We start from the raw sequence: 25,333 nt of genomic DNA, 5'->3' as shown, positions 1-25,333 counted from the left end.
TGGATAGTTAAAAAATGTCCCAGCACTAACAGAACTGTATATTTTGTAGTTTTGTTTAACTAAAGAAAACAGCTTCTTTGGATACCTGTTTAGCACACTTATAATTATTAAGGTGGGTGGAGGCAGACAGCTGAGTCCTGACTTGAAGCAGGATACTTTGGCTGTAAATCCGTCCTAACTTGCCAATCTGCACTGTTCTTTGTATGTGCTAAGTTAGGGTAGGGAGAATTAGGTAAGTGAGCCTTTCCTCTGTATGATCTTTACTGCAGATGTAGGCAAGTTGAACCAGGCATGGCAGTTTACTCTGAGGCCAAGGCAAGAAGATTTCCAGCTTGAGGTCAGCATGTCTCTCTCTCTCTCTCTCACACCCCCACACACCCCCACACACACACCCCTGGCAGGGGGAAGCAAAGAACAAAGTAGCCACAAAGACAAAGAAGGGGGCAAAGTAGATTGGTCCCATCTTGCAGTCTTGGAGAACAGAAACTCTCTTGACATAGGAGTTAAAAGAGCCGTGGCTAGGCAGATCTGACTTCTGTCTGTGCTGTTTGCTTGCAGTGTTGCCTCAGTTCCTTCATTTGTAAGATGGAAAGAATGCCTTCATTTCTGGGTTTTGGTAAGGAATAATTGACAGGATACTTATAAAGTGGGAATCATATTAGCTTCAATATTATAAGCCCATAAAGTATTATTGCTTGTAGTTAACTATTAAGTTGACAGTTCAAACCAGTAGGCAGTTTGCCATGGCCCACTCATTTTGTTAAGGACAGTGAGAGGCTAGTTTGGGTGTTTACAAAAGTGTATATCAAGTCTCTCCTCTCAGTTGAACAGATAAGTTATAAAAAGATTAAGGATTCTTCTGGGAAGGATCCTGACTAAACAGGCTAGCAGTTTATCAGTTGGCAATAATTAGGCTGCACAACCTGGGGTCCAGAACTTATTAACATCATTAAGTTAATGTGGTATAGACCAGTTGGTCAAGATGTATTCTCTAGCAGTCATAGGGGGGTGTTTGCTAAGCGTTTGGATTATTCCTGTCTTTAAGGGTCCAGGATGTTGTCTTGAAAAGGTGGTTTAGGAGTCTTACCTGTTGACAAGAGACCGATTCTGTAATTTGGGACCCTAACATGACTGTTTTTCTTAGTAAAATGTTCCTTACTATACATGTGAAAAGTAAATATAAAAAGAGCTTAATATCTGAACTTCCCAGATGTTTTAAAAGGCTTGAGATAATCGTCAGTGATGTGCTACAAACAAGCTGCAGAAAGCTGATAGACAGGGCTTACTGCACTGAGCAGGCAAGTGAAATGGTCCTGGCCTCCTTGTTTAAAAACATTGCCCATTCTACCAAATAAATTCTTTTGACTGAAGACATGTCTTCTTCTTTCTTCTTTTTTTCTAAATGCAGTGTTGAAAGAGTTAAATTAGATATTACAATAATTTGTTAGATAGTCTTACTGGGTTTTACTTAGCTCAGACAAGGCAACTCAGAAATAGATACATTGATTGAAGTGTGTCAAATTTGGAATATGGGCTTTTGGATAGAAAGTAGGTTAACTGTGGGCGTGGTGTGTCTTTTGGGAAAAAGCCATTGCGTAGCATAAGAACATTAGCTTGAGAAGAAAATCATGAAAATGGTTTAAATTTCAAGTCAGTGAAAATGGAAAAACACAAACAAACCTCAAACTCTTTTTACTTGCCAGTGATGACTGCATATTTCTCTTGTCTAATAAATGTTCCTCAGGTTTGTGACCAACAGGACCTCTAAGTTCAACCAGATTTAAATTTTTGTTTGTTTTGTTTTTGGAGTCAGTTTCTTACTATGTAGTTCTCTCTGGCTGTCATAGAATTTACTTTGTAGACCAGGCTGACCTCTGCCTGCCTGCCTCTGCCTCTTGAGTGCAGAGAGTACAGACATGCACCACTACACCTGGCAGAATTTTTTCCCCATTTATTTGTCTTCTGTGTGAATGGGTGTTTTGCCTGCATGAATGTATGTGTGTATCATGTGTGCCTGGTGTCCACAGAAACCAGAAGAAAGTGTCTGATCCCCTGGAATGACTGTGAGCCACCATGAGGCTGCTGTGAACTGAACCTGGGTGCTCTGTAAGGGCACCCAGTGCCCTTACTGCCGAACTGTTTCTCAAGCCCCAGTCAGATCTTTTAGTGTAACAGCAGCCCTTTAAATCCAGGGCAGTTCCTGGAAAAACCAAAAATGTGGTTGGAATAAACTGAGGATACTGCAAGTAAATATACATCGTGGAGAGTAACGTGCCAAGCCCTCCATTCCTTGTAAATTGGAATGAGTTAGTTGGCAGTTCTGTTGGAGGAGCCCATTGTTTTTGTGCTTGTTTTCAGTGAGGAGAAGGCAACAGTAGACTGTTTCTTTTGGTCCTGTGACCTGTGGAATATGTTAGTATTTAGTATTGAGTATCCAGAATGCAAGGTATACAGTATATTTGTAAATTTTTTTCAGATCAAACAAAAACTGAGGTCAAATATATTTAAATACGAAAGCTGAAGTTGGAGTTAGGTCTGTCTGAATTGACAACTGTTCTCTGTGTTAACTTACCCCAACATGCTTCTCTGATACTGAAAATGTTACTTTGGAATTCAAGATTAGGAAATGTTCATGGTAGTGAAAATTGTAGTAAATTAGAATTTTTAATGTATTTAGAAATAATCAGGAAATATCTTGGGGAACTTAGCTTTGGTGTTAATAGCCTGGGGTCCTGTGCATGGTGACAGAGTGCTAACCTAGTTAGCAGGAGTGGGTTTGATGCATATTCAGTCATTGTTTTCATTCTCATATGCCTGTCAGCTCCTCTAGGCTCCAAGTCTTCAGGACCATGCCTTCTGCTGTTTCATGATGCAGCAGAAAGTCAGCCCTCAGTGTCTGCAGGCCCTGCACCTACAGATTCAGGCAAACTTGTACTGAAAATATTTGAGAAAAAAATTCTCTGTGTGTTGAACAATTCATAATCCCCCACAATCTCATCTTTTATTTGCAGAACTCTATCAAGTATTTTACATAGGATTAACATTGTGTTTTATCAGTATTTGATATATGGGTGATTGGATTATATAGCAAGATGTATATAATTTATACGAATATGTGCCATTCTATTTAGTTGACACGACATCTGTGGATATAGGTATTGCCCATGGCTACTTAAGAGTGGTAGTATTTAGACAGTATTTTCTATGTGTTAGCCTGATATCAGTCTCAAAGTTTGAACTAAAGTTTTGATGCATTTAGTCTTGAAAAACATTTTTTAAATTGATACTATGTAACATTTGAGTAGGAAATCTGTTTTCTACAATGGCCAATAAGGCAAGAAGAAAAATTATTAAATGTGTTATTTTTTTCTTTAAAGGTGTTAATATTTAACCATTCTGATGACATTATAGCATATTATAAGATACTAAGGAATAACACATTAGGAAAAAAGAAAGTACCTGGCTTCCAGTGCTGAATACTGTTTAGATGTAATACTTTGTTCTTAGAAGTGAAGCTTAGTACCAGTGTTTTTAAGACCAAAATGTAATCTGAGCTGGGTATGCTGGCTCGCACTGTGGCTCCAATGTACTGGAGGCTGAAATAGGAGGAACACGGCTCAGTTTGACGCCAGCCTGAGCTTGAGACCCTGTCTCCAAAAAACCCAAATAAAATAAAAATGGAGAAGGAGAAGGAGGGAAAAATAGGGAGCCACTTCGTATATTAAGCATAGGAGAAATTGTTAGGCATAAGAAGTAAAAAATTTACTGACTTGAAATGTTTTATGATAATGAGGAGAGTAGGGTTGATCAGCAAAGGAAGTCATAGCCACAGTCCTGGGTTTTTATTATTTGTCTTGGGTTTTTAACCCCTTTGGGCTAAAAACTGGAAGGGTTGCTGCTAAGATTGCCTTTCTGACTAGTGTCCTCTAGTAAGCAAAACAGGCACACTCTTTACGTCCTTTCTTGGAAAGGAGTTAAGCTATTTTGTTTTGGGGAAGTTGGTTTAAAAGAAAAAAAGATGAACTTTTAAAAATATTCTTTTTACGGTGCAATATCACCATCTTGTGGTGTTCTAGAATACTGTTTTCAAAGTTTTCCAAACACGCATATAATTTAAATATTCAGTGCCTTGTAGTAAGCCAAGGCTTCCATCACATCTGTATTTGGCAACTTTTGTAAATGGGGCTGTGAAGTTAAAAATAAAAAGTGTGATTGAGGAAAATAATAGTATAAAATGAAACAATTAAGAGCTAGATTAATGCAATAATGGGTGATTTACTAATATTTCTTGTTTTATGAGATAAGTAGTATTTTCAGTGAAGTAATTCCAAACTTACAAAAAAAATTTGTGTTCTGTCATTCATTTCTTATTTTATGTACCCTGTGTAAGCTATTTAATAGGGATTTCAACTTTATTTTAATGTAAAATAGTCCTTTCTAAGCTGATGACTCTTGGAGGAGGATTTTTTTCTTATTTAATTTGTATACTTACAAATAATTATGATGATAATTTTTTTCTTTCCCTTGATATAATGTCTCATCTTTTCCAGGCTGTGTTTGAACTCTTCAGCTCAAATGATCTTTTTAATTCAACTGGGGCAACTAGGGGAGGGAGGTACAACATTCTGATGATGGTTTTGAAGAAAAGAAAAAAGAGTCAAAAAAGAAATAGAAGAACAACGAGAAGGAGAAAGAAAGAAAGAAAGAAAGAAAGAAAGAAAGGGAAAAGAAAAGAAAACAAAGACAACACTATAATACAAAAAACACCTAAAAGACAGCTGGCAATGTAGGCCAATGATGGAGGACATGCAAGGAAAGTCTCAATGGTATTGCTGCTAATGTTCCTAGATGTAGAAAACCCAGGGGCCATTCCTGAGGAGAAAGGTGGTAGAGACAGCTTCTGTTGTGTGCAGGAAAGGGCTCGTCAGATCAGGATGAGGGGTATTTCTAATGAAAAGGTTGAAGACTGGCAATCTCACAAGATGGTGAGGTACTGGTGTGGATGTGAAGGCCTTACAGTGAGTGACAAGGGGCCGTTGCTTTGCGATGAGGGCCTGGGATGGGATTCTTTAGGAGTCAGAGAAGGGATGACTTAGAGTTTGTTAAAAAAATGTTTCTGGAAAAAAAATGTTCCTGAGAGCTAACAGAGACATTGGGTGTTTGTTTTCTCCCCATATCTCACATGTAGTTCCTGTGGTGTGATTTTGAGCCCTGCTTAGTTCGATGTAACTGCTTTGTTGCAGACTTCTGTTAGTTTGAGATCCCTAAAAAGAAGTTAAGTGCAGATGGAGTCATTACGTTGGTCACTAAGACTATTGAATGTCCCAGTTTTCACAGAACTGAGGAGTTTCCAAGGATGGAAGAACTAAAATGTGGATGGGTGGGTGGTCCTGGACAAATCAGTCTACCTTCCTGAGCCTACCATAGCGGTTCTCTGAAAGACTCCACCTCACAGGGGCTCAAAGCAGATGCTGAGACTCACAGCCAAACTGAGGCAGAGTGCAGGGAGACTTATGGAAGAGTTGGGGCATAGAAGGACCTGAAGGGGACAGGAGCTCCATAAGGAGAACAACAGAGCCAACAAATCTGGGCCCTGGGGGAACAGCAGAGACTGATGCACCAACCAAGGACCATACATGGAGAGTACCTAGACCTCCTGCTCAGATGTAGTTGATAGGCAGCACAGTCTCTGTGTGAGCCCCATAATATGGGGAGTAGGGGTTACCTCTGACATGGACTCTGGTGCCCCCTGGCTGGGCGGCCATGCCAGCCCGCAGAGGAAGAGGATGCAGGCAGCCCTGATGAGACTTGATAGGCTGGGGTCAGATGGTAAGGGAGCAGGGCTTCCCCTTTTTGAGGACTAGGGGAGGAGGGGAAGGGGAAAGAGGGAGGGTAGGGTAGGACAGGTAGGGCGGGGAGCAGATGAGAGAGGGGCCTACAGTTGAGATGTAATGTGAATAAATTAAAAACAAGCAAACTTAATAAGAAAAACAGGCTACTTTTCTAACATTGATTTATAAATTTGTTAAAATACCCACTAATATCTTTATAAATTATTTTTCTGTAAGTTAAGTCACATTCTATAGTTTACATTTTTATAAAATAACTTCTTTGTGTAATTTAGAGTTGCTAAATAGGGTATTAGGGAGACTGCTAGGTTCATTCGCTTTTATCGTTTTTACATTTGCTGAGTTTTAAATTTTGTGCTGTTAATACAATAACTGTGAGTCAGGATTCGTAACTTTTTAGTTCCCTGTCGTTGAGCTTCGCTTCGCTAGCACTTGATACTCCCTGTCCTGTCTGATTACTGAGTTATTTCCTTTCTCTTAATACTGTCTCCAAAACAAGACTCCCTGTTGTTGAATCTGGACTTTGTCTTCTGCTATTTTTCATTTGTGCCAGCCAGTCTTTACAGCTTACATCAGCAATGCCAATGTCTGTTAATTGATCCAGGCCTAAGGAGCTCTGACCGTATTTCACTGGCCTTGTAAAGCTTAACACTGTGCTGAGTATATGCTGTGTGGACAGACAATTCAGGTCATTCTAATCAGATTATTTTGGGGAGGGAAGTGTTGTTTGTTATTTTGTTTTATTGCTTTGACTTTACAATGGCATCTTGAAGTAAGCAGGCAATTAGATACCTCTTCCAGCCCTGGCAATGCACTTTGTAATCTGAGCACTCAGATCTGAAGGCGGTCTGGCTACCTAGTGAGACCCATTCTTAGAAACAACAACAAACAACCCTTTCCTCATGTCTCCCACTTCTTTTTGATGTTGTTTTTGAGACAGGGTCTCACTATGTAGCTCTGGTTGCCCTGGAACTCATTATGTTGCCCAGCATGGCTTTGAACTAACGGAGATCCTCCTGTCTCTGCCTCCTCAGTGCTGTTATTAAAGGCATGCACCACCATGCCCAGTTTCTAAATGAGGGTTTGATAGGTCTGTAATTTCAGAGTACTAGAAATATAGTGTATTGCTTATATATAGGATTCTCTTTTATTCTCTGCAGTTAAATAATGACTCTGTGGCATTTTCAAAAGGTTGAACTAGACAAAATCAGCTGAGATATACCCTCTGTCTTTTTTTTTTTTTAATAGTTTTAACCTAATCTTACTTGGCTGACTATACATTTTGTTGAAAAATTTGATGAAAGTCAATTTGCTATTTCTCATGCTTCACTTATTCTCGGAGTTCCTGCATATGAATTGGCCCTAAAGTCTCTGTCTTCTCATATCCTGGGTACCAAGTACTTCTGGGAAATAGTCACACCAATGTGCTGAATGTTGTCCCTGTGGGTTTATGAAAAAGACCATATTAATATTGCTTAGTGATGGTTGATCAGCACTCGTTCTTAGTCCTCTCAGTGATTGGTCCAGAGTATCTCCTCCATGAGAAGCCTGTTGTCATCTGTGATTAATACTGCTGATATACTGACTCCAAGTAGTTCTCCATTGATCTAAGCCTAGTTGTCTCTGATACGGGGTTTTGAACAGGTTTTCTTTGAACACCATACTCCAAATGCCCAAAATGAAAGCTCTCTAACTTCTCAAAATTAGAATAGCAACTAGGTTTTGACAAGTGGCTTCTTTGTGCCATGCAGCCACAGCCCTAAGATTAGTGTGTGCAGTGCCTTATTTACTCCTCCTGACAGCACTGAGAGGATGGCTCTGCTCTTCCCGTTCTGCTCATACAGAGGGAGCCGTGGGCAAGACAGCTTAGCGCGTGACTCTTACATCACAGGACGGGAAATGAGTCCTCAGCATTCTACTGCACAGCTGGCTCTTGAAAGCTCTGTGACGTTTGCTCCTCTTCGCTCTCTGCTGTTTTGACACTCGTATATACTCACACTATAGTGGAAAAATATCTCAGTTTCAGATTTAGTTTGAATTTTTTATTACTCACCCTCAATTATAGCATAGCCCTCTGGTCTTAACCCTTACCCCAGTACTTATTTCCACTTGTTGCCAACGTGCTTGTTCATATAAAGTCACTCCTATGAATGTAGCCTCATAGCTGCCCAAGTTATTCCAAATGCAGCTTTCATTATTGAAGCCCCTCCGTATGTATGAGGATAAACCTACGGTTTGGTGCACAGTGTAATTAGCATATTAGCTTCTTTTTTCCTCTTATTCCATGCCCTGCCATACTGTTTCTTCAAGAGTTGGAGAGTTACCTCAGTAGCAGCAGAGCTGACTGCTTTTGTAGAGTACCGATGTTCGATTCCCAGCCATGCGCAGCTCACAACCACTTGTAGTTCCAGGTCCAGGAGCTGAAGGGCCTCTGGCTTCCGCAGGAACCTGCATACATGTGCCACGTATATAAAAACATGTTTAAAGAATGGTGAAGCTGGAGTGATGGCTCAGTCCTTAAGAACAATGGCTGTTCTTACACAAGACACAGATTTTATTCTTATACACATCATTATTTTTTTTCTTATTCTCTTTTGAGACATGGTGGCATCATATTCATAGAGACCTGCCTGCCTCTGCTTCCTAAGTGCTGGAATTAAACATGCGTGGCACCATGTCTGGCACAAGTCTTTAAAAAAAAAGGAAAGAAAAAGTTGCAGTTTAAGTCACATTTGCCGACTATCTTTTCTCTGATGCCTCTGCTCCTTGAATGAGGGTTATTATCTACTTTCCTTGTGTGCTGCAGAGGAAGTGCTTAGCAACCTATGTCACACTGAACTGTTTGTGCTTGCAGGGTTGTCTCCTCACCGGACTATGACCTCCTTGACAGAAGAAAGCGTGTCTTACTCATCTTTGTATCCTCAGTGTCTGGGACAATTCCTGATACACAGTAAGTGATTAACCCTTTTAAAGTGACTGTTATGTAGCTATTAGTCAAACTAAGTATATGTTGATTGTTAATTCTTATATGTATTTAGATCAATTAATGTATTTTATAAAAATAAAACTTCTGCAGGGTGCACACCTTTAGTTCCAGCATTTGGAAGGCAGAAGTAAGTGGATCTCTATAAGTTTGAGCCCAGTCAGGTTTACACAGCAAGTCTAGGCAAACCAAGACTTCATAGAGAAACCCTGTATCAAAAGAAATAAATAAAAAACTTAAAACCAGAGGCTCTGTATCTTAAGAACTTCCTGAGGTTCAAATTTTGAATCATTTCAATACATTTTTCACCATGTATGTATTCTTGAGTGTGAGGATTGGAATGTGGGAGGTGGGGAGGGTTATATAAAACAAAAGGTGAAATACGCGGGGTAATCAGGATAGAGAAAATTGAGCAGTCTTTTTATAGGCTGGCAGCAAGTCCCATCTGTGTAATGTTTTAAATTTACAAATTTCTTGTCAAAGAACTAATCTAACGCTTGCGTGTCTTTAGTCCCAGCAAATATCTGTCTAATTTAATAATGATGTCCATTGTTTTTGTTTGTTTTTAAGTCCACCTTCCAAATGCCTGCTAGCCTATGTGTCTGTCATACAGTGCCCAGAGAAAGAAGTTACTTTACTGGAAGACTAATTGAGTGAAAGCTATACTGTTCCTCTTGTCTCCATCATAGACTACAGACATCACATGTGATGGATTAGTGACTTACCCTTCTTCTGTCTGCTTTCTTGAATGCAAATTACTGGGGCTTGGGCAATAGCTCTGTAAATAAAGCACTTCTATCTAGGCATGGGGACCAGAGTGTGGATCCTCAGAACCAATGTAAAAGCTAGGCAGACTTGGCAGCTGCCTAATGCTAACACTAGGGAGGCAGAGATGGGATTGCCCAGGGTAAGCTAGGCAGTTAGACTAACAAGAACTGGGGAGCTTGGCCTGTAGTAAGAGATGGCCAGAAAATAAAATGAGTGCAATTGAGGCAGGCATTCGAAGTCAATTTTAGGCCACCATATGCATAATACCACCTTCTCACATATGAATATACATACACATGTGCATGCGTAACACACACACATGCAAGAAAAAAGAACATATAATTTGAACATGCCATATTATGTGTCATATATGGAAGCTAGTAGTAAACATAAATATTTGTGAGCCAACCATTTCAAAGTTAAAAGTAGATCACTACTAATAGGGTTAAGGAGCTAGTGATTCCTGTACTCTACCTTCCTTTCTTTTTCCAACCCAGGGGAAGCTGCCAATTTGAATTTGCTTTGTCACTCCCCACTCTTGCTTTGTGGTTCAGGCTGGCCTCAGATTTAAACTCAGACTCTTACTGCTTCCTCTTTTCCTTGCCAGGATTATAGGTATATGCCACTGTGCCTGACTTTGTCTCTTTTTTAAACCAAGAAGAAAAGTATTTTGAACTTATTTGTCTTAGTTATTTTTCTATTGCTATGATAATGCACCATGGCCAAGGGAACACATAAAAGAGAGTTTAATTGGGTTTTTGGTTCAGGAAGGTTGGCAGATATGTTGGTAGAGAAAAGGCCTGGTGGTAGGTGGCTAGAGTGACAACTGAGAGCTCACATCTTGACCCACAGTGCAATGGGAATGGTGTGAGTCTTTTGACAATTTAAAGCCTGCTTCCAGTGTCACACCTCCTCCAATAAGGCCACAGCTTGGCTCCCAACCCTTCCCAAACTGTTCCACCAACTGGAGACCAAGTCTTCAAACACATGAGCCTATGGGAGCCGGTCTCATTCAAACCACTACATTGTTATATCCATTCAGTATGTTTTTTAGAGCTTGCACAAAGAATATTTTATGGGAGCATCAAATTTACAATGCTTATATATCTCAAGGCAAATATTGGAACATAAAAGGCCACACTGAAGCGTCCCGTTATGTAAACGATGTAAATTCAGAAAATAATTGCAAAGAGTTAAGTGACAGCTTGCCATTTGGTGGCCTCTTTAGACCTTAGCAGCTCTCAAAAGTGCTTCAGTTAGTTTTGTGTTTGCTCTACAAGATTTTAAGGCTGTCATCCACAGTTTCTTCTGTTTTTTTATTTTCTTTTCCAGTCATGGGATCATGGTACTTTCTAAAAAAATTAGTAGCAAAAGATGAGTTCGTAGTAACTACCAAACAAACAAACAAACACTCATTTTCTTCCTTTGCTCTTAGGATTTGTAGGATTTCTTGGTGACAAAGTGCTAAGTGTTGATGTGGGGCTGAGTGGGAGGAATATGTTACCACTGAGAAGTCTTGCCTTTTCTCCCACTCACTGGTACATTTCTAAGACTCATTCATGTCACTGCCTACAGCTGTATTTCATTCGCTCCTAATGCTCCTTAGTGCTCCATTATGTGAATTAGCCCAATTTATATAACAGCTTTTTGTCAATAGATGTTGGAATAGATTTAGATTTAGTTGTTTTTATTATGTAAGATGGTATACTTAAAATAGAAGTATAAAAGTATTTTATTATAAAATTGAGAATTGCCCATAGAAGAGCACCTGAATGTTCAACTTTACAAGGTAATGTCAAATTGTGTTTCAGCAGGATTTTTCCAGTTTTATACCTATGTGACATCTATTAGATAGGTCTCCGTTCTGTTTCTTTTCAATGTTTCATGTTAATGCTTTGGATTTTTACTATTTTGAGAACTTTACAATGGCATCCTGTTGTCTGACGTTATATTTTCTGATAGATGATGACATCCTACATTTCTTTATGTATTTGTTTATTTTATAAGTTTCCTTGCCTGTGAAATTCCAGTCAAGAGTTTACCTGTTAGCTAGCTGTATTATCTTTCTCTTGTTATGTGTAGGCAGTGTTTGTATCTTATGTGTACCTGCATATATGTGTCAACATACATGTTGTATGTACACGTGTGGAGACCAGAGGACAACTTAAGCTATTGTCCTGCGGCACTGTCTTCTCACCCAGCCCCTTTTTTGTTGTTGTTTTAGTTTTTGTTTGTTTGTTTGTTTTTGGTTTTTGTCTTGCTTTTGAGATAGGTCTTTCACTGGCGTGGGACTCATCATGTGGACCAGGCTGCAGCACCACATCTGATTGGTTTTTACATAGTTCTAGGGATTGGGCATAGGTCCTCATTCTTGCAAGGCAAGTACTTTACTGGCTGATATCTCTCTTCTCAGCCCTTGTACACATCCTTACAAAGCTTAGGTGCTAATCTTTAAGTAGATTTTGTTTTACAGGCATTTCCCATCTTATAGCTTGCCTTTTGGTGTTATTCTCTTCTCTCTCTCTCTCTCTCTCTCCTCTCTTGTTTTTCAAGACAGAGTTTCTCTGTGTAGCCTCGGCTGTCCTGAATTCACTTTGTAGACCAGGCTGGCCTTGAACTGACAGAGATCTGGTGCCTCTTCCTCCCAAGTGCTCGGGATTAAAGGTGCGTGCACCACATCTGGTTCTTTATTCTCTTATGTAAAAAAGTTCATTACATACATTTATTTATGTGTGTGTACCAGGATATATGTCAAGGCCTGTGTGTAGGTCACAGGACAATTTGGAGGAATTGATCCTTTTCATCCACCATGTACATCTCAGAGATTAAACTCAAGTCATCAGGCCTGATGGCAAAGATCCTTTACCTGTGGATCCATCGTTGCCAGACAAGGAAAATTAGTTACTATAGTTTTCTTTATGATAAAGAGATGTTCTCTGCTTGCATGTAATCAAAATATTGTTGTTTTTGTTTTTTTCTTCTCTTGGTTAGTAAGACTTGTCTGTATTGTTTAATTCTGCCTTAGAAGAAATGTAAAACAATCATACTGACATTGCTAGTTTGCATTTTATATTCACATTGTTAATATACCCTGAATTTTTTTTTTTAAATACAAAGTGATAGGAGATAGAGATCCAGTTTCATCTTTTTTCATATTGATAATTTCAGGACCATTTACTTGCCTGCCTTCTGTTGTGATTTGTATCTGCAGTTGTCGGGCTGCTGTCATGACGGGCTCCATAGGCCGTCATCGACAGGGCAGTTATTTTCATCATTGTGGGCTGTAGCCTGTTCTCTGCTTTGGTTGCACTCAGGGCTTTTCATATCATTTTCAGTTTAGCCTGGGTTCTTTTCTTTGCTGTTAGCGGGGGCTGTCCAGTCAGGCTCAACCCACCCACCCTACCTGCTTCCTTATCCTTGGTGTTTAAGCTCCTGATCCTCACAGAGCTCTAATCTGGGACCCTCCAACTTCTTTCAGTTGTGTGTTATTGCATCTGCCACATGGAATGTTCGTACATCCATTGTTCTTTTTTAGGGCTTTCTGTTTCTTCATCAATCTTGCTAGCCATTTATTTACTATTGTTTTATTGTTAGGTTTTCTGGGAAATGAGAACAAGTATCAGTTCTTTCCAGGTAGAGCACTGACAATAGATCAGAGAAACAATTGTATCCAGTTAGTCCAGCTTGATGAGCCAGTGAATCCATTGGGTTTATTTTTAAGAGTGTGGTTGAGGAACTTGAAAAATCTCTGTAGCTATATGATTCTAGCATAGGTGACAGCTCATAAAAGCTGTATTCCTAGAGCTAGCTCCCTGACCAGTTTTCAGGCAGTTCTCCTTCTTATCAATTGCTTGTGTAATAATTGCTAATTATGTAATCCTGGGGAGGGAACACTTGAATTTTAAAAATGTCTGAATTTTTTAGTCTTATTTTCTAACCCTAACTTTTCTTAGTTTCTGGAGTCCTACGAACCTCCTTCTGTCTTCCAGTAGAGAATAGTTCAATTAAGTGGAAATAGCTAAGCAGTAGGTTTGTTTTCTAAGAAATAGCTTTTGTATTTATTGATACTTTTTATTACTATTTTTCTACTTCAATATCACCTCCTTATAGTTTTCCTCAAGTTGATTATGCCTAATTAACTCACAACTTCAAATTCTCTTTCCCTAGGTCACTTGATAAGACTACATATACTTGCTTGTAAGCAGAACTATTTGATAGTCCACAAATTTTATATGTAATATGTTTTTATCATTCAGTTGATTTTTATTTGAAAAGTGCCATTATAGTTTACTCAATGAACACAATTCAAAAAAAATTAGAAGTAGCTTTTAATTCTGTTTGCATTAGAAATTATCGTTTCATGTTAATTTTTAGTTGAACTTATTATGGTCAGAGAATAGGAAGCCAGTGAAGTTCAGTGAGATCGTCATTATTGTATTGCCATTTTATACTTCCTTTGAGTCCTTAAAAAGAATGCTTATTTACTAAGAATTACAATAGATATATACTTGATTTTGTTCACTAAATCTTTCTTTAATTCATCTGTGATTAAATGTGAAAAATTGAATCTCCACAGTGCTCAGTTAGTCAGTTTCCCTATAGCTTCTGAGGTCTTTGAAGCTCCGTCATACCATTACTAGATGATGAGTTTCGACTTGTGTTTAGAGATTTGTTTGCTCTGAATGTGATGAGGGGAGGGGTAGATTAGGAGAAGCCACAGGGTTGGCTACTTAGAAGTTGAAGAGTAGTGAGTCTTCCACTTCGCTGAGTGATTCATCTTCCGGAGACCTCTCACTCTCCTCCTTACATCCTCCCACACAAGTGGCGAAGGCCCCAGTGTCAGATGACTCATTTCCTATCCATGTTCATTCCAAGGTCTAGATTTCTTCACTTTGCCAATCTGGACACCATCATTCTAGTGGTTTGCCTGACTGATACTTCCATTTCTCCTGCTCTTTTCACAGTTGCTCTCCCACCTCTTACTTTCCACTTAGTCATCAGGTGTTGTCTTTCACAATATAAAAGTTGCTGGACTAGATTGGAAGGTGTCAGCAGGAGTCATTTTACTAAGGAGTAATCTGAAGCGTCACCTTTGGGTTTTTGGAAGGGATGTCTATTACTGATTAATGATCTGGGTCTTTGTAGGTAGTAAGGGGAAAAGGCCCTCATATGCAAGTAACACATATGTATTATAATGGAAACAGGCTAAAAGGAAGGAAGGTTATTGCTAAAACAATTGAATTGGAAACACAAGGGATGAGAAACAAAGGGTTTACAGCTGAATGAGATAGCCTAGGAGACATAAGAAAAAGACACACAGACAGGCCAGTGTTGGTAGACTGGCAGGCTGTCTTCTGTGAAACTTGTCCCTGTTGCTGAGAACGTGTGCTGGGCCCTATTGTTTTACATTTTCTTGCTTCTAATGCATCCAGTTATATAAAAGAGTAAGTAAAGTAAAGTAAAGAAGAAAGCCTCTACTTATTTTAGAAAAAAGACCCAGACCTGACTTATAAATCAGGAGTTAAGAATGCCTGTAGCTACTTTGTGATGACTCTGAGGAACAAAGAGAGCTCAGTGTGATTGACAGCACTGAGACAAGACTGGAAGTAGCAACACTAGCCAGTAATTAATAGCTAGCAGACAGTCAAGGTCAACAGCTTATAAGCTGGCGTCAGAGATGGACAAAGCAGTATTGGGGGGGCTTCAACCACCCGTCACTAGTGAACTTCATGTAGACCTGACGTGGTCATCATCTCTTTGGATGGGACATGGATAGAGCATGTGGGCCCTCCAGTGGCTCAGCCCGTGATAGCTCAGAGGACTAACCAATCTCATAGTGATTATCTTGGCTTTTGCCCAGTTTTTTTGCCACAGTTCTATAAAAACCACTAGACAAAGAAGTTCAATGTTTCCTCTTTTAGGATCTTTTTCTACTCTGTGGAGTTTCTCTTACTTTCCCCTATTTTCTTAATTTTCTCTTACTGAAGGTTGCTTTTGTTTGCTTGCTCCTATGAGTGTCCATGTCTTTAATCATATTTGGTATGAGAGTGAACTCAGAAGCTACTGTTCCACGTTGGTCTTTGGTAGCAATGATTGTCTGGCATCCTATTTGCATCAAGCACAACTGTGGTGAGTGAACCTGTCACACTATAAAAAACCTTGAAATATTACCACTCCTGTAATCATCCTATGGGCCACTGCCTTTGGAGTTCCAAATCTGATTGTGCCAATCTGCCATAGGCATTTCAGTGGTCCACACTTGCTCTTCCTACAGGAGACAAGTGCTTTTTCCGGAGTCATCCCCAGTATCTTAGTATTTACTGCCTCAGTCATTGTAGCAATCTGTATATCTTTTGCTTTCATAACAATCATATTTGCCTTCAATTTTTTGAGAGCATCGCCTCTTCTAGGTTGAAGACTCATCAAAGCTAGTTTTGGCAGGATAGATTGTCCATTCTTTATCTGTTTAATCATCTTGAATTCAATCATGGCCAAAAGAAAGATCACTTGTCCTTATCTTTGTCCTGTATATGATCAGCAGTATCAACTCGCTCTCTTACTGAAAGACTTCATTGATCTAAGGGCATCATTGAATCCTAGTCTTTAAATTTAATGTGTTTAATCCCAGCACTCAGAAGGCAGAGGTAGATGGATTTCTGCGAGTGTGATTTCAGATTGGTCTATATAGTAGTTCCAGGACAGCCAGAGCTACATAGTGAGACCTTGTTCACAAAAGAGAAAACTGAAGTAATCAAGCCTTCTGACTTCTCTAGGTGGCTGGGCTTATGTGGTTAATTGATTGGTATTTAGTGGTCTAAAGGATTCTTTAATGGATATACCTGTCACATCTCAAATCAAATTCCCTAGAAAGCAGCGCACTGTCTAAGCTTGTGAAGATGTCACTGGCTTTTACTGGAATCTTAAATCACCCATGGAATAACAGGCAGGATGTAGTCAGTTGGAGATGCCCTATACCTGCTGTCTTCATCACCATGCCAAGTGGTTGAGACATCTGCTCCTAGGCTAAACATTCTACTACTTCAGCTAGTTAGTTTGAGGAATATTTAGCAAGGCATCTATCAGAAAGTAGAATTCCCCTTGATTTATTTTCTTGTTTAAGTCACCATGTTTGGAGAAAAAGTATGTACATTTGTTTTTAAGACGTTCCACTTTGGCTTCATGTCTTCTAACTGAACTAAGCCATCTATCATTTTCCTTAGTAATGCTGTTTTCTTTCTTGCTGGAACCCAGCCTTCTTATTTGTGTGTTTATTTTTACTTTCATATTTTCAGTGTCTTTATTTTATATATTTCTTTACATTTGAATCTGTTTCTATATATTTATTCTATTTCTATATTTCTATTATCTTTCTTTATATTTTCTCTATTTCTATATATAAAATTCTTAATTTGTGCTTTCTAACCTTTTGATTGATTGAATTATTTTTCTTTTATTCTGTAACTTCCTTTATAATTTGGAAACTATTATCCCATTTTCTTTTTATGACCAACCTTGAAAATCTGCCAAGAAATCTCTATCGAATAATGTTCAACCACATTGTAGTACCTCTTGTGAGCAGTGATTTTATCTTTGTTGTAGTCTTCCATATTTAAGCTCTAATAAAAACTAATAAAATATTCTTAATAATTTTAGATAATATTTATACATTTGCTTGTATGTTTAGCTTCTTTGTTCATCTTTCTCTTTTTAAACACTTAAGATCATCCTTCTGAGAATTGTATGAAACGCATCCTTTTCATTTCTTGAAGTAAAGGCTTGCTGTTGATAATAGTTTTTTAAATTTTTCTAAGTAATTTTTCATGCCTTCTGTGTTCCCAAAGAGACTTTAGTAGCTATGTTATTTTAAAAATGTTTAGTTTTTTTTTAATGCATGTGTGCCTGGTGCCCATTAGAGGCCATAAGAGACCATTAGATTTCCTTAAACAGGAGTAACAGATGGATGTGAGCCACTGTGTGGTGCTGGAAATAAAACCTTCGTCATCTGCAACCACTGAGCCATCTTTCCTGCCCCTGTTAAATAATTAATTTTTATATCAGCTCAGTCTGTTCAAAGTGTCTAGTCTGCTTCTAAGCATCCTTGCTGCCATTGAGAATGTTATGTTACTTTCCTTCTTATTCTAATCTCTTTTCTTTCTGGTTAATATTAAGATTTTAATGCAAATCCTTTTATATTCCAAAGGTTTATTGCTGTGCATCCGTTAGAATTTTTAAATATTGCTTATCTTTTTAAAACAATGCAGTGATCATTAACATTTGAGGTGTCTTTCATTAGCTTTGAAAACTAAGTCATTTTCTGTCTTGTTTTAATTTTTTATGCATATGAGCTATTATTTTGTCTTTGAAGTTTTAACCTCGGGTATTTTCCCTCTCTCCATCTTCTTCGTCCTTCTCTTTCTTCTTCTTCTTCTTCTTATTTTTTTTTTTGGAGGGGTAGGGTGGGGTGGGAAGAAGGGATAGTTTATTTTGAAATACTTTGTCACTGTACAGCCCAAGCTGTTGATTTTTCTCAGAATATGTTTGTTGATGCTCTGCCTTCAGGGACATGGAAGATAATTAACTCTGTACTTCAGTGTAGTTCACCCATAGTGACTTCCTCCCAGAACACAGCATGAGAAAGAGAGGATGGACAACTACAGTAGTGGAGTAAGACACACATTTCCTCAGACAGATGATCAGGGTCAGCATTAGCAGTCATTATCATGCTTCTAAAGTATATCCTTGATATATAACTAATGTAAATAAATTTATAATGATGTAGATAAAAATATTTTTGTGGTTGCTTTTTACTCCAATCTTGCAACCTTATTTTCATAGTGAGAAAATTTGAAGAGATCCAAGTTTTGGACATTTTATAAGATATTTTAAAAATTAATTTAGGCCCACCAAAAATAAGGGAAAGACCCTCCCTCCTCCTCTTCTCCCTCTCTTCTCCTCTTCTCCCTTCTTCTCTTCTCCCCCTCCTTCTCCTTCTTCTCCCCCTCCTTCCTCCATCTCCTCCATCTTTCTTCTCTTCCTCCCTCCTCCTTCTCCTCCTCCCTGCTTCTTCTCTTCTTCCCTTCTTTTTCCCTTTCCCCCTTCCCCTTTCTTCTTCCTCCTTCCTTCTTCCCCCTTTCTTCATTCTTCCCACTTCCTCTTCCTCCTTCTTCTCTTCTCTTTCTTTTCTTCTTCTCCTTTATATTCTTCTTATTCTCCTTCATATTCTTCTGATTATTATTCTTCTTTTTCAAGACAGGATCACTTTGTGGACCAGGCTGTCCTCTGTCTCCCTGAGTGCTGGGACTGAAGGTGTGTGTCGCCATGCCTTGCTACTATATTCTTTTTTAACTTAAAGTTTCTTTTATGTGTGTGAGTGGTTTGCTTGCACCTATATCTGTGTACCAAATTCATGCTTAGTGCTTTTGGAGACAAGACAGTATTGTTCTGTGTTTACTGGATTTACATATAGTTGTGTGCTGCCGTGTGGGTGCTGGAAATTGAGCCTAGGTCCTCTGGAAGAGCAGCACATGCTCTTAACTGCTAAGCCTCTCGCTAGTCTTGTTGTATTCTTTTTTATGTGACACAATCTTTTTTATGGAGCCCTTGAATGGATCTTTTTTGAACAGGTAAAAACTAAGGAGATCTGGAACTTTTAGTTAATAAATAGCATTGATATTTGTTCACTTACATGGCAGTAGAAGGTGGGGATGACAGAACAAGGTTAATTGATGTATACTAAGTTATACTTTGGATAAGTAACGTAAGCCGCTCTGTAGGTAGCTATAATGTATTAGTTCAAAAAGCTAAAAGAAAAGACTTTATATGTTTTCATCCCCAGCCCCTAAAGCCACAAAAAACAAAAACAAGATTATAAATACTTGAAGAGATAGATATGTTTACCCTGGTGTAAATATTTCACAATGTATCTAAGCATCATATTAGGGCTGGAGGAATGGCTCTGTGCCTGGGAATACTGGCTGCGCTTCCACAGGATCCAGGTTCAATCCCCAGCTTACAACATGACAGCTTACAACCACCTGTAACTTTAGTTCTAGAGGATCTGACACCCTTGTGGCCTACATAGGCACTGCACAAATGTGGCACATACACATATATACAAACAAAACACCCATACACTTAGTTTTTTAAAAAAAAATCACATTGCATTCTTAAGTCTATATAGATTTTAGGAATTCTTTAGAATAAAAGTAAATGAATAAATAACAAGGGAAGTTGGTTGTAGGTTCTGTGTGAACTTGACCTTTTACATTTTTCTATAAATCCAAATCTATTATAAAGTAAAATATCTGTGTAAATCAATTTTATCTGGTTGTTTTTCAAGCATATATTTGTATAGTTTATTTATTCTTTTTTTTTTTTGATTTTCAAAAACTTTAATGACAACAAAAACCATTATAAATTCTTGATTGGCCATCTTTTTTTCATCCTTCATTGATAAAACTAGAATTTAAAAGCATACAGTTGTAATTTTCAATGTTCTTGACAGTCAAAGCTATTTTACTGGACTTCTACGGACTCTTACTCAAAGCCTTAGATTAGACTGTTGGTTTAAGTAACTCCAGTGACTAAATTTGAGTGTTTTCCTGAGAGTGTATGTTATAGGTTGTCAGTGCTCTGATGTAATTTTGTTATGAGTCCTCACAATGAGGTCTCAGCTCCCTTCACCTTAAAGCAGGCCCCATTTTTGTTTCTTGACCACACACTGCAACTATCAGCACACACATCCAGGACAGCATGTTTGTCTATATGACTTACCATTTATTCATTTATTTTTATTTATGTGGGGATGGGACACACGCTGTGCTGTGCATGTTCAGGTTACAGGATAGCTTGTGGGATATGAGGACTGAACTAAGGTCGTCAGCCATGACAGCAGCTGTCTTCATGCATTGAACCATCTGCCCCACCATTTCTTACAATCATTTTAACTGCTTTTGTTTGTTTGTTTGTTTGTTTGTTTTAAGGCTACCATTTATAAATGTGGCATAGGCATGGTAATTTCCACACTTAAGAACATAACAGAACTGGGAAAATAGTTCGCTTTGAGTTGTGCAGGAAGTGTTTTATGTTAAAGCAGGAAGGGAGGTGTCTGTCATCTTTGCAATTGGGAAGCTGCTAGCCTGCACTTCCGGTTTACTCAGGTAATCAATTTTATTCCTTCTCAAATCTCTGATGGAGTTGAAGACCAGATAGTTTAGTTTTACAATTAAGCTCAGTTGTTTAGGGTTTAAGATATGTTTAGGTCTAGATAGATGTTTTAAGATGATAATGACAAGATGTGCTGGAGATTGATTTCTATTCAGAATTTTAGATGCACCAAGATAGGAAAGGTGTTTTCTTCAAGGCTACCAAATACAAATAGCCAAAACACCAGAATGTAACATTTATATAATTCCTGATTGTTTTGTGGTTCTTCTTGCTGTACGTAGTTTATTGTATGTATGTGTAATAATATAAATATATATGTAAAAATATTTAATAAACAAACAAACAAAAATACTTTTATGGGACTCCTGAATCGGTGATCGGTGATCATGTAGGTCTCTGGTTCTTGTGCCTTCTCCTGGGGCTTTTTTTCTTCAGTAGGTTTCTCTTATCCAAATTTGATATATGGTTTTTGTTTTATCTTATATTTTATTTTGTTGTTTACAAATAGGAAAAAATTAAAAGAATATAAGGAAAGGAAATGTAGACCCCTTTGCAGTAATAGTTAGTACCTACAATTTTACACTTTACCAATGAGAGAAAGGCATATAAAAACAAACAAGGATATTAAACTATATTATATATAGAATGGATTCACAGATATTTACAGAATATTTCATGAAAAGAATGAAAACTATGCATTCTTCTTATTAGCATATGCTACATTTCCAGAATAGACTACATGTTTGAACATATACCAAGTCTTGACAAATACAAGAAATTGAAATCTTGACATATATATTGTTGTTTAAATTGGGAGATAAAATCAAAAGATCAACAATAAGTGAGTATATGTGATGCATGTCATTCTGGGTATGAGTTACCACACTCAGGATGATCTTTTCTAGTTCCACCCATTTGCCTGCAAATTTCAAGATTTCCTTGTTTTTAATGGCTGAGTAATATTCCACTTTGTAAATGTACCACAGTTTCTTTATCCATTGTTTGATTGAGGGACATCTAGGTTGTTTCCAGATTCTGGTTATTATGAGTAAAGGTGCTATGAACATAGTTAAGGAAAAAAAAGAGCATAACAGAATTGGGAAAATGATAAAGATAGTTGGTTTTGAGGTGTACAGGAAGTGTTTTATGTTAAAGCAGGAAGGGAAATATTTTATAATATATAGTAGACCAGACTGTTAGAAATTGAAAAAGCCTTCAATTTCCATTCCTTCCCCGCCCCCCGCCTTGGTTGATAATTTAAGTGTTCCATTTTAATTGATTTTCTTCTTTTTAAAGTTCATCCACTTTTTAAATTCTTGAGATTAATATAAGGATATTTCTCCCTTCCCTTTCATCCTTCCAAAACTCTTCCATATGTCTCTATCTGTCAAAATTATGTCCTAATTTTCTTCACTAATTTGTTATTGCATGCATATATAATGAATACATAATGTTACTTGTATCTATGCTTTCAGGGCTGGCAATTTGATTTCCTTATATGAACATGATAGCTGATTGCTCCTAAGCAGATATCATTTGTCAGCCTGTTCTCTCAGCTGTATAACAAGAGCATTGACATGAATGAGGGCTCCGTCAGAGATTAAGCAACTCTTACTCTGTTATGTTTGTGTCTGCATATGCATGTGTCTATGCCAACACACAGTCTAAGCAAGGGAAGAGAGAGATGATTTTAGAATACAGCTCCCTAAATTTAGAAAAAGGACTTAATGGAGCAGGGAAAGATAACCAATTGTGAGCAAGATAAATACTAACATTCATTAGTATTTCTCAGTATTTTCTATAATATCCCACTTTATCTTTAGTAGGTCAAAGGTTGAGCCTTTATGTAGGATGTAGACGAAAGCTGTAGTGAGCCCTGCTTTTTGTTTAATTTTTTAAACAAAATTTAAATTCCTGTTTGAATATACAGTTTATCTTGTGCTGTGATTATTTAGAAGAATGTTTTTATTCTTAGGAGACTCACATGAAATATTCAAGAATGATGGAGATTTCAATAATATATACATGTATAATAAGTATGTTAGCATAATCATATATATTCATATGATCCTGGATTCTTAGTGCTATCATTTCCTATGTTGGTCAGATTGACTCAGATATAGTTAATTGGTCACACTCTTACAAGATATCATTATACTGTCTTAATTTTAAAGACAACTGAGAACTTGTAATGGGTGTGAATTTTCATTGGTTTAAATGAACAATTTTAATCATCTTGAAAATTGTAATCTCCTGACACATGAACAAATTATCTTTTTTCTTTCTTTCTTACTTTCTTTTTTTTTTTTTTTTTTTAATAGAGCCAAGGTGAATTTTGGGACATGGCCACTGCTTCACCAAGGTCTGATACTAGTGATAACCACAGTGGAAGGTTACAGTTAAAGGTAACTGGTAAGTGATTTTAGTAATGGTGTAGCATTGTGATGGCTAGATGAAGGTGGATTTTGCATACATAATTAGGCCATAAGTGGTACTCTTGAAACACACAATGAAGTTAGGTGGCACTGAGTTTTAGTGTATTACCTATACATTCTATTCTTTTTTCCCTGCCTTGACCTTATTATAATTTTCTTAGTCTATGTTTTTGAAATAAAAATCACTTTGTAAAATCCTTGATCTTGATTTCACAGTAACTTGAGTAATGAAAACAACTGCTTCTGACTACAAAGGAGGAGACAGTTCCAGAGGAACTAGTGCCTTTTCTTAGTAATGAGGATGCTAGTTGGGAGTCTCCCTCTCTCTCTCTCTCTCTCTCTCTTTTTAACTTCCCTTTTGGGTCCTGGAGATGGAAGCCAGGGCCTTGTGCATGCTAGGCAAGCATTCTTCCACTGAACTATATCCTCAGTCCAGCTTACTTCACTAGCCCTTTTAATTTTTAAACAATCAGGTACCTTCATGCAAGATCCCTCTATTGTTGGAGTCTGGCAGTTGTCTATCTGGAAACTGAGAGAATCCATGACCCCTTTGCTCTTGCATGTTCATGCCTCCAAAGCAAGCAGCCCAGGAATGAATGATCAGGAGGCCAGCTAAAGATGGACATCATATCAGCAGCAGGGCTTTTATTCTCTTGCTTTGTAGGAGCAGGGAATACGTTAAACTCTTTCACAATCGGAAGTTTAGCTGGGTCAAGTATTGCTCCCAGGCCACATTTTCTTCATCTAGTGCTAAGTAGGAGGCTTCTTAATGATGCTAATCTCCCTGGCTCTTCCACCACAAGTCCTGGCTGCATCATTAGATGTCCTGTTGTTCTTTTCCTCTCCAAACTGTGTATTTTGCTTTTCCCTCTGCCCCTTTATCCTTTTTCATTGTAGATCCAAATAAGTATTTTAAATAACAATCATGTCACAGATTCATTATTATGCTGCTTTGAAATAGCTTCTGCTAAAGAAAATAGTCAATTATGTCTTAATTTTTGCCTCAGGCAAGTCTTTAGGACAAGGGCAAAAAGCAGATTCTTTGCAAGAATTTCACACCAATGCCTATTTGCCCAGTTGGTAATGTTGCTCTCCTCTGAAACCCCTTTTGAGCTGGGCTTTCGCTATCTGCAATGATCTCACCACTACTGTGTTCTGAGCTCCTCCTAGGATGGCCCATTAAGCTCCCTTACAGTCTTAAACTGCTTTTCTATTCCAAAGTACCAAGCTTTTCTACATTTCTCCAAAAATTACTTGGTTTGGTTCTTCACAGCAACAGTTGCCTCTCTGGTACCACCTTCTGTATCATTCTTCTATTGCTGTGATAAAACAGGCCAAGGCGACTTACAAGGAAAACAGTTCATTTGGGCTTACAGTTTTGGAGAGGTAAGAGTCCATGGTAGTGAGGAAAGCATGGCAGCAAGTGGCAGGTGTGGCATCAGGAGCTGGAAGATGAGAGCTAAGATCTTCAAATGCAAGTACGAAATGAGATGTAGTTTAGGTTAGGTTTTTTGAGTCAAGGTCTAACAATGCAGCTCATATCACCCTGGAACTAACTCGGTAGCAAAGGCTAGTCTTGACTTTGTGGTCCTCCTGCTTCCATTTCCCCAGGACTGGGACTACAGGCATGTACTACTACCATGTCCATCATTTTCTTTTTCTTTTCCTCTTTGAGACAGAATCACTCCGTGGAGCCCTGGGGTGGCTTCATGATCCTCCTGCAGCCCCTTAAGCCCTGGACATAAATGTGTGCCACTGTACCCATGTCTCCTTTTTATTTCTGCCTTAATCTATATGTGATTGGAAGAAGCAGACTTAAAAGGACAGAGTGCTGTACATGTAGCTCTGTGATACAGTGCTTTCCTGAGGCTTTGGGCTCATCTCATCTTCTGAAAATGCAACTAGCCAGTCAATCAGTAAATATCCTGGAAATAGGAAAATCATTATCTAAAAGTCAAACAGAAGGTAGTCTGTTGTAATTTATTATACTGTGGACTTAAGTATAATAGCACTCAGAGATAAGTAATTTTCAGTATTATAGATTTTAAGATTTCCAGCAAAACAAAGTTTGAAATGTATATAAATATTACTTGGCTTAAAAACTTGTAAATTATATATATTATATATAAATA

General features: G+C 38.0%; 1 protein-coding gene across 6 annotated transcripts in view; it reads left to right on the top strand.

Moving 5' to 3' along the window:
* Nucleotides 1-25,333, top strand: part of WWP1 (WW domain containing E3 ubiquitin protein ligase 1) — a 100,146-nt gene that overhangs the window by 6,694 nt on the left and 68,119 nt on the right. For 4 of the 6 annotated variants that reach the window (XM_084794043.1, XM_084794041.1, XM_084794042.1 and 1 more), the window contains exons 1-2: nt 8,704-8,799; nt 23,088-23,178. In XM_084794043.1, the coding sequence (XP_084650169.1) occupies nt 23,109-23,178 (70 nt within the window). In that variant the 5' untranslated portion in view covers nt 8,704-8,799; nt 23,088-23,108. Of the gene's footprint in view, nt 1-8,703; nt 8,800-18,849; nt 18,907-23,087; nt 23,179-25,333 lie in introns of those variants that run through there. The other 2 variants (XM_084794040.1, XM_084794044.1) reach the window with 2 other exon arrangements.

The sequence above is a fragment of the Acomys minous genome (assembly GCF_964271855.1).
Source record: "Acomys minous genome assembly, chromosome: 1".
Lineage (NCBI taxonomy): Eukaryota > Metazoa > Chordata > Mammalia > Rodentia > Muridae > Acomys > Acomys minous.
This window is presented reverse-complemented; position numbering and strand designations above follow the sequence as displayed.